Here is a 9,166-nt window from a genome sequence, read left to right on the forward strand (position 1 = left end):
AATGATCACAGCACCAAGCCTGCCAGAGTGCAGGAAGTGTTTGGACAATGCTCTCAAGCACATGGTGTGATTCTTGGGGTTGTCCTGTGCAGGGCCAAGAGTTGGACTCAATGATCCTTGTGGGTCTCTTCCAACTCAGTATATTTTATGATTCTATGATTCTGTGCTCATGACTGCATCCCTCCAGACTGAGACACCCTACATCCTCCCATGTCCACTTATTTATACCCTCCAGTTGTCACCTCCCTCTGACTCTGGCCCTGATACACTTAAGGATGCTCAGCCCTGTAGCACTTACTGGGAATGAACCAAAATCTTCTGATGTGATTTGAAAAATCCAGCCATTATCTCAATGTCATAGAGCTCTGCAGCCAGGCAGTGAAAACAGCCAGGAGATACAGAACACACAGGGAGAGGGCAGGTCCATGTGACAGGGAGCAAAGCTGTTATCTGAGCAGAGAGCAAGGTGCTCTGTAGGTATAACTTGGACTGTGACACCCAAACTGGGAAGCCAAAGGCAGCTTTTAGTACAGGTCACCTTAGGGTGCTCGTCTACACAAGCCAGAGCCTGTGATTCAAAGCCACAGAGCACAAAATAGAAGGGAAGCCTGAATGCCAATCCCATTTTTTAAATGTCAGGCTTAACTCTGTTCTTCTGAACTGGAGGTTAAAGCATCTCTCCTGGGGAGAGCACTGCCAGTGACTTCCCCTCACCCAGCACCACCCTGGAGACAAGCAGGGTGCCAGCTCAGCCTCCCTCCTGAAGTGCTCTGCTGCAGAAACTGGGATTTATGCATCTCCAACTTCCCTTTTGCAGCAGGAGAGCAGGCTGGTGCAGCTCTGGCACAGAGCTGACATTTGCCTGCTATTTCAGTCCCTTCTCACAACACTTTTCGGGGATGCTGAGCAGCAGGAGGGCAGAGGCAGCCGCTGCTCATTTCCACATTCAGCGTAAACGGGGAAGGATTCGGCATCGGCAGCACAGGACGGCCCTGCCCACCCCAGATAAACAACCCTGGGTGAGGCCAATGCAAATGGGAAAAAAACACTGGAGTTGGAGATTGCCTGCCCTGTTACATCCCCTTCACAAATGGCAGGTGGGAAATGTGGCACCCCAGACCCTGACCCTTCCAGCTGAACCCCCAAGCACTCGGTCTCCTCCCTGCTCATGGTGCCTCTCCCAGGGTCCAGCAGTAAAGCAACATCTCCTCACCCAGCTGACTTGGTGCCTCTCCCAGGGCCCAGCAGTAAAGCAGCACCTCCTCACCCAGCTGACTTGGTGCCTCTCCCAGGGCCCAGCAGTAAAGCAGCATCTCCTCACCCAGCTGACTTTGCCTTCTGCATCCGTCCCATCTGCCGGCTCCAGTGACGTCAGTCAGTTTTTATTGCTTCTCACTTGGAAAACACAAAGAGGAGGCAGCTGAGCAAGTGAGCTGGAAGCTGCTCCTCCAGCTTCATTTCCTAGGGATGCCTAACTCCAGTGCAGGCCCTTCCAGCTGTCCCGAGCTGCTGCAGGGCTGGGGGCTGTACAGATGTCTCCGGGAGTATGGAAAGACTGCAAAGAGCTTTCATTGCTGGCAGGGAGCCATGAGAGGGAGAAAGCCCTACTGCATCTCAGCACCCCAAAAAAACCCTTCCAAAGTTGGGTGTACAGGGAGAATGGCTTTTCCTCCAGTGCTCAGCACCCAGTTGTCAACGATCACAGGATTTCACAGGCGCTTTTTGCACTTCTCTAAATCAAACCACGCTTCGGGTGGAGAAAACTGCAGTTCAGATGTAGTCAACCTAACACAGAGAAGGAAGGGGCTGGTCTTGCTAAGCCTCAGCTGGGACAAGTGCAGGGTCAGCTTGTTTCACTGAAAAACACTCACAAACAACAGGTTTACTGTGAATCCTTCCCGAAGAGCTGGTTAAACAAGGCTGGGTGAAACACCCCCTGACCTGTCCCTGCCCTTACAATTCAAACACAGTGCTGTGCTTGTAAAGGTTTTTTGTGGTTTAGTGTGCTCTTTGTTTTAAAAGACTGAGCACCCATCCTCCTGCAGCAGCTAAAACAGGGCTGTTGTGTGTGAAGCCATCCCTGCTCCCTAAGAGCAGGCAGGGATATAAGGGATGTATTTTTTCTCCAATTCACTGCCACAAAGAGCTGCACAGCAGGAGTCAAGGAAAGCAAATACTTCCCTATGTCCAGATCAGAAAGACATAAAGAAAACTTTCTGCATCTGTGATTTTTAGGCCCATATACCCATAAAGGTCACGCTCTGCCTTTACCAAGTCCATGACAAGGAGCTGCCAGGATCTCTGCCATATTTGTACACACTGGGAATGTCCTGGTTTTAGCTGACAGAACATCTTCATGGATTATGCCTTTGCATAACAAGGCTATTTTGTCTCATTTCTGAATTATCTTTATGTTTCATAAGTTGAGGTTACAGGAGGAAAAGCCCCATCCCTGTAATCTGGGAGGAGAGAGGGACAGCAGTCATATCACTAAGTAAAACTGGAGAAAACAATTAACAAGGGTAGATTTCTGTTGTTCTTTTTAAGTGGAATTCCTAATGGAATTTTAAAGAAAGACAGCAATGGCATGGAACCTGTCATGGAGACTGAGACTACCCTCTGGTTTTTTCCTTGCAAATTCAAAGGAGTCGTGGCAAGAGAGGGAGATGTTCATGCTGTACATTGCTGCCTTTGAAACTAAGATGTGTAGGTCAACCATATCTAGCCAAGACATGCAAGAATTGCTCGTGTCCCCGTTGCTGAGGATGGGATGGGCTGAAGGGCTGTGCTGGTGACCCTTGGTGTGCATTAGTGTTGGCCTGTTGGTTTGGATTGCATTGCATGACCTGGTTAGTGTACTCTCTCTGCTGTCATTGGGCAAGGAAAATGGAACTGCAGTGCTCAGGAATTGCCTTAGGAGTGACAAAGCAAGAGAAAGTGGATTGGAAATATAAGCAGGAGGGGGAATATGGAGTTTCTGTGCTTCAGATAACCATCAGTGTCCTCACAGCTCGCATGACAGCCAGCACTTAATGACCAAGGGAAACAGAAAAGATTGAATCAACTGTGTGTTGCAGAGATCACCAGCTCTCCTCCTGTGCTCCAGTGAAAAAAAGATGGGTTTTATGGGTGTGTTTCTGCCTGGGCAGAGTCTTGACCACGGCATCCTTTCTCCCTGGTGCTCAGTGGAAAGGTGTCTGCCCTTCGCATCGGTGACAGGAGCATGGTTGTGCAGTGACATCTGAACTTAGCTGTGAGCAATTCTCTCTCTTGTCCTGTGCAGGAAAGTTAACTGGACCTGGAATATGTGTGAGCAAGTGGTTACTCCTCTGTAACGTGGCTGGTGGGGCTGCTTTGCTTGTTGGGGTATAAAGAATTTGCGGGCATAAGGATTTAAAATAGCAGTTTTGAAACAGGGAGTGACATTTAGATGTCAGTGTTTGAGGAGCCCTTCCCTTGATGACAGACCCAACATGAAGTGAGAAAAAGCAGCGTGATGGAACCAAAAGCAGGTGAAGTAATTTATATCACTTCATCTAAAAATATGAGGAGTGTAACCTCTAGTGGCTCCCACCAGAGCAGGCACGACTGCCCCATGACAGCAGCACAGGTGCTCCTGAGAGAGGCCCAAGGCAGGCTCTGAGAGACTAAAAGGGCCTTCAACTGTGGATTTACTGGGAGGAGGGGGATTATTTGAAGGCTTTAACTTCTCACTCACCCTTTAGCAGCAGCCTGTCCTTTTACATTTGGTCCCCAGACCCTTTCTCCCCATCCTCACCTCTCAGCCTGGGTCTGCTATAGCTGTTAGAGGGCTGCTGCAAGCATCTGGTGAACTAGTAGCAGTTGGAAGGGAAAGGAAAGGGAGACAGTGAGACATTCCCAGTGTTAGCCAGCACCTGGACAGCTTGCATCCATGCCTGGGCTCCCAGAAGCCCTCCCAGAGTGCGACGTGTCCCACGTGGCATCCCGGTGTGACAGCAGGAGCACCCGTGCCTGCCCACCAGGATATTGCTCTGCACCTTCACCACACACAGAAAGCAATTCCTCGTCTTCTCTTTGGTGGTGGGGAAGGAAAAGGTGGATTTAAGACCAAAACACTGCCCATGTAAATAAGAATGAGTGGGTGGAACAGTTGGTTGTGTTTACTCAGCTAACCGACAGAGCTGAGGGAAAAATCAACAGGCAGAGATCAGAAAGCCAGGTCAGGCAGCCTTGGGAAGCTTTAAAACTTGTTTCTGGAATCTGAAAGGAATGGAGGACATTCAGTGTAACTGTGGTGCTCTGCAGGGCTGGGTTGGTTTGTGCTGTGTGAGTGTGATTCTGTGACTCTGTATTCTGGTTACAGCTGAACATTGAGAGTCTCTGTTTATTGGGAAAACACTCATTTCCTAGCATGTATTAACACAAATTAATCAAACTTCATTAGAGAAGTAGAAGGATTTCTGTAGGGTGTCAGGGGGCTGTGTAGGGTGGCACAGGGCTGTGTAGGTTGGCACAGGGCTGTGCAGGGTAGCAGGGGCTGTGTAGGGTAGCACAGAGCTGTGTAGTGTGGCAGGGGGCTGTGTAGGGTGTCAGGGGGCTGTGTAGGGTAGCACAGAGCTGTGTAGGGTGTCAGGGGGCTGTGTAGGGTGGCAGGGGGCTGTGTAGGGTGGCACAGAGCTGTGTAGGGTGGCAAGGGGCTGTGTAGGGTGACACGGGGCACATGTTTCTCCATGCTTGTATTTTGAATCAGCAAGGATGATAAAAATGTCATTTAGAATGTTCTGTGAGGGACCCTGCTTTAAAAAATGGTTAATTGTATTTGCTTTCTGTTCCCCTGACCACCCTCCACTTCATCCTCTCCTCCAAAAGGCTTTGGGTAGCCAAGGATCTCCCGTACAAAACCTTTGTACACCAGGTTTCTACACAGTTACACTTTTGGCACCACGAGTAGCAAAGAGTTGCTCCAGGGCTCCCACACCACCAGTACCACAAGGGTTAGCAAAGAGCAGCCCAGGGGCACAGGATGATCCAGAGGAGCAACATGTTGCAGCTGAGCCCCAAAGGGTAAATGCACTGTTACACTCTACACCAAAGGGTAAATGTGTTGTTACACTCATACAACCGAGCCCCAAAGGGTAAATGCACTGTTACACTCGTACAGCTGAGCCCAAAAGGGTAAATGTGTTGTTACACTCACACACCATCGCGCTGTCTGGTGTGGGGGTACAACAGGGAAATGCTCAATCACTCAGCACAGGGGACAGCAAATCTCACATGTCCTGTCTCACTCTGGGTTGGATCAGATGTTTCCTTCGTCCACGGAGCCACTTTTATCTGTATGAAACATTCAGCAGCAGCTAAAGTACGTGAAATGAAAAAGAGGGTGTTACTCAGTAAAGTGCTGGGCTCAACTGTGCTGCCAGTGTGGGTGTGACATGGAGTGGGAGCGGGGTAAAGGCCCCCAGCTGACTCCTGTACGACTCCAAATTCCCAAATCCAGAGATGGGTGGGCAGGACGTGCTGCACCCACTCCAAAAGCCCCTCCAGTCAGAAGCCTGTGCGGGCTGTTCTCTCCAGTGTCTCGGTGGCTGTAACCGGTTTCTTACGCGCACTGGCGGGTCTGGGGAGCGCTGTCCCGAGGAGATCCCGCTGGGAAAAGCCGAGGAGCCGGTCTGGTCTGTGCCATGCTTTGCCTTTGATAACCCCCTGACTCTCGGGTGTGCTTCGTCCTCACCGTGCCTGCTCTGCTCCCCGGCTCCCGGCTCAGCGACGGCCCCGCGACCGGCGGGCGCTCCGGCGTCGGCCTCGGCCGGACATCGCCAGCCTCGGCACCTCCACAGCTTTGCCTCGGCCGACTGACCTTATCTAGACAAACAAAGGCCAAAAAATGGGCATTTGAGAGACCAACCAAATTTGGCAGGTATGAAAGCTTCTCTTGAACTGAGAAAAAAAAAAAAAAAAAAAAGCAAGAGCGATTGAGAGTTGAAAGCAGCAGGAGGGAACATGACACTTGGTTGACTTTGCCGTGAGCTCTTTCCACCACCATAGAACCATGTGGCGGACTTTGCAACTCTCTAACTGGTCTGGTTTTTTCGTTCCTCTTATCTCTCTGCTTTTCTGTGTCCTTTTTTGCATGACCTATAACCAAAAAGCTGACTTCTCGCTGTGTGTGCATTTGGAACTTATGGCTCTTCTGCTGGCCAGTAGCTAATCTTCCTCTAGAGGCATGAGCTAACACCACTGGTAGCTGCCTGACGTCTGGTCTGGTTGTTCTTAGATGCTCTTTGTTACATTTTTCCTTTTTATACTGTTTCCTCTTCCTTTTTCACTTTTTTTCCTCTCTGCAAGACACTTTCTGTTGAGCCATCTTCCAAGAGAACTCCAAAAAAAAACCCTTCAAAAATTAAAAGCCCGACAACAGACAACACTAAACAAAGTAACAAAACCAGGCAAAGGTCACGGCAAGGTCATCTCCAAAATTATGTTACCTCGATGTCTGCTTCCAACTCTAGATTAATTCAAGGATCGACCAGTCCTTGGTTAATGTATCCAACCAGTTGTGTGCGGCACACATTCGAGAAAGTGGGGAAAAAAAATTTAAACATTATTGAAAACGTTTTAGAAAATCTGCATGAGCTACACCGACACAAAAATCTGTGATCAAAGGGCAAAAATAACTCTCCATCCATGCATGGTGCATGATGATTTCTGTGAGCTGGGATCCTGTAAATTAATGTTATGCAAAATCAAAACAGCTCTGTATCGTTAAATGCCCTTAAGTTACTAACTGTGTCAAATGTTATAGGGATTGCATCTGTGTATGTATATGTTCAGCTGTTATGTATACATAAATTGATTATGTATATGGTAGCTTTTCTTTTGTGTTGTTTTCCTCCTTAATTTAGTTGTTTTAGATTTCCCTACATGTTGAACGTCCCGGGGTCCCTGGCTTTGGCCTGATGTGATCTCTCCTTTCTGTTGCAGAACCGCATGCACGAATCTCTGAAGCTTTTTGACAGCATCTGCAACAACAAATGGTTCACAGATACATCTATCATCCTCTTTCTAAACAAGAAGGACATATTTGAGGAGAAAATTAAGAAATCTCCACTGGCTATCTGCTTTCCTGAGTACACAGGTAATGAGAAAGGTGGCTGCACAGGAGGGCCTGGCAAAGGGAGCACAGAGAGCTGCCCAGCAGGGCTGGTGCTGTCCTGTAGTGCAGGCAACGGGGCTGAAGGTGCAGAGCTCCCATGGGCTTCACTGCAAGTTTTATTGCAGGAATTGCCACAGGATCATCCTCACCAGCTTTAGTGGTCCACTTAGAGCAGGATGACTTAAACCAAGTTCCTTGCTGGCAAAGGGCCACCACCCCTGAGCAGTGTTTGGTCTCTGCCTCGCAGGTGGCTCTGATGCTGAGCCAGCACGTGCAGCTGTGGGGCTGCAGTGCTGTCCCCAAACCCATGTGGCCTGGTTCTGTGTGTCACACAGGAGCAGGAACCTTCTTGCAGATCTCTGAGAAAGGTGCAGTGAGCTGAACCATTACACACAGGGGACTGGTCTCTGGGAGACCAACGCACAGGCTTTGTTAGGCTGTCCTCAGCTGGAGCCCAGCTTTGCTCTTTCAAAATCCACCATGTTCCCTTGAGGGTCCTGGCTGGCCACAACAAGAATCCCTCAGCAGTTTCTGGCCACCTCTACCCCACTGCCAGGCACCTCAGGGCTGCAGAATTGTCATCGCCCTGGCAACATTTATGGTCAGGCTGGATGGGTCTCTGAGCAACCTGATCTGGCTGGAGATGTCCCTGCTCACTGCAGGGCAGTTGGACTAGATGACCCTTAAAGGTCCCTTCTAACCCAACCCATTCTGTGTTCCATAATCAGCCCTCCAGTGTGCAGGCAGCAGGTCTCACAGCTTGGCTGCTTCAGCTCAAGCCATACATTTTTCACCACATTAGTTGAGGAGGTCCTCAGTTTCACTCTCAGGTTGACTGAAATCAAGCACAGACATCAAAGCACTTCCAGCTAAATGCAGGCAGAAAACAAGGTGTTTGATTTTCTGTTCCACTGGCCACCCACATCCCTTCACCCACAGAGCAGGCAGAGGAAGGCCACAGAGAGCCCTGCCCCGAGCTGGGCTGGGGAGAAGGAGCCTCAGTGAAAGGTGGAGGTGAGAGCAGGGGCTCTGCAAGGAGCCCCCACTTCTGCTGCCTGCCTGGCATCTGACCTGCTGATGTGGGAATACACTATCCATGCAAAGGCTGCAGCTGCACCTGCTGCTTCCCTCTGCATCTCACCAGCTTCCACAACCCCTCATTACCATTCTGAGACGGCATCAAAATCAACTTTTATCGTCATGAATTATTTAAGCTCACCGGAGACATCCCGATGAATCAACCCAACAGACAGAGCAGCAGATCTCTCTTTGTCAGGAAATGTGGTTGTGAACCAGGGGCACCAAGGGTGTCACATTTCTGGGCAGGCCAACAAATTATTAAACACAGCTTCTTATCTCTGAACACTTGATTTTTCGCTGTGAATAGACAAAGGCTGACCCTCACTGCTGCTTTGGGCTGAATGGCCTGTGGCCACGGAGCAGAACGACTCCAGCTGAATTCAGAAGAACATCTGCAGGCTTCCTCTCTGGGGAAGGCTTGGGTGTTTGTCTCTACCAACACATTTCAGCCATCTACTCATCTGCTTGGTCCAGACAGAACCAACATATTCCCAACACGTTTGTCTGAAAAGATCTAATCATGGAAATTTCAGTCTTTACACTTGAAAGCTCATAATAATGCCTACCCCAAATCTGCCTGGTTGCAAATTAGATTGCTGCTTCTGGATGGCTTGTAGAGCAGCTCATCACTGTCTTCTTTATAGCAGCACTTCTATATATGGGATGGTTTCTATCATGCCCTCTTCTTTTTCCCTTTTCTCAGTGAAGCAAACCTGCACCTCTCACTCCTTCCTGGTCGTACTTTGTGCACCTGGTTTTGTGGATCTTCACTGAAGTCTCCCAGAAACCCTACTCTGACAAAACATTCTTACAGACCCCTGATGGCAGTGAGACTAGAAGAAGAAGGAATGTCATTTTAGATACAACTGTTCCTTCCCAAGCAATCCCAGCCCAAGAGAGGAGTTCAGTGGGGGAGGCAGACCCTCAGACTCACGTGAAAACAAATAC

General features: G+C 49.4%; 1 protein-coding gene across 2 annotated transcripts in view; it reads left to right on the top strand.

The window, feature by feature from the left end:
- GNAO1 (G protein subunit alpha o1) overlaps positions 1-9,166 on the top strand; it is a 139,723-nt gene that overhangs the window by 115,311 nt on the left and 15,246 nt on the right. Inside the window, exon 7 of one of the 2 annotated variants that reach the window (XM_032700938.1) lies at positions 6,967-7,120. The exons of the other annotated variant lie outside the window; for it this stretch is intronic. Within the exon in view, the coding sequence (XP_032556829.1) occupies positions 6,967-7,120 (154 nt within the window). The remainder of the gene's footprint in view (positions 1-6,966; positions 7,121-9,166) is intronic. 2 annotated transcript variants of the gene reach the window in all.

This window comes from Chiroxiphia lanceolata, chromosome 13 (assembly GCF_009829145.1).
Source record: "Chiroxiphia lanceolata isolate bChiLan1 chromosome 13, bChiLan1.pri, whole genome shotgun sequence".
Lineage (NCBI taxonomy): Eukaryota > Metazoa > Chordata > Aves > Passeriformes > Pipridae > Chiroxiphia > Chiroxiphia lanceolata.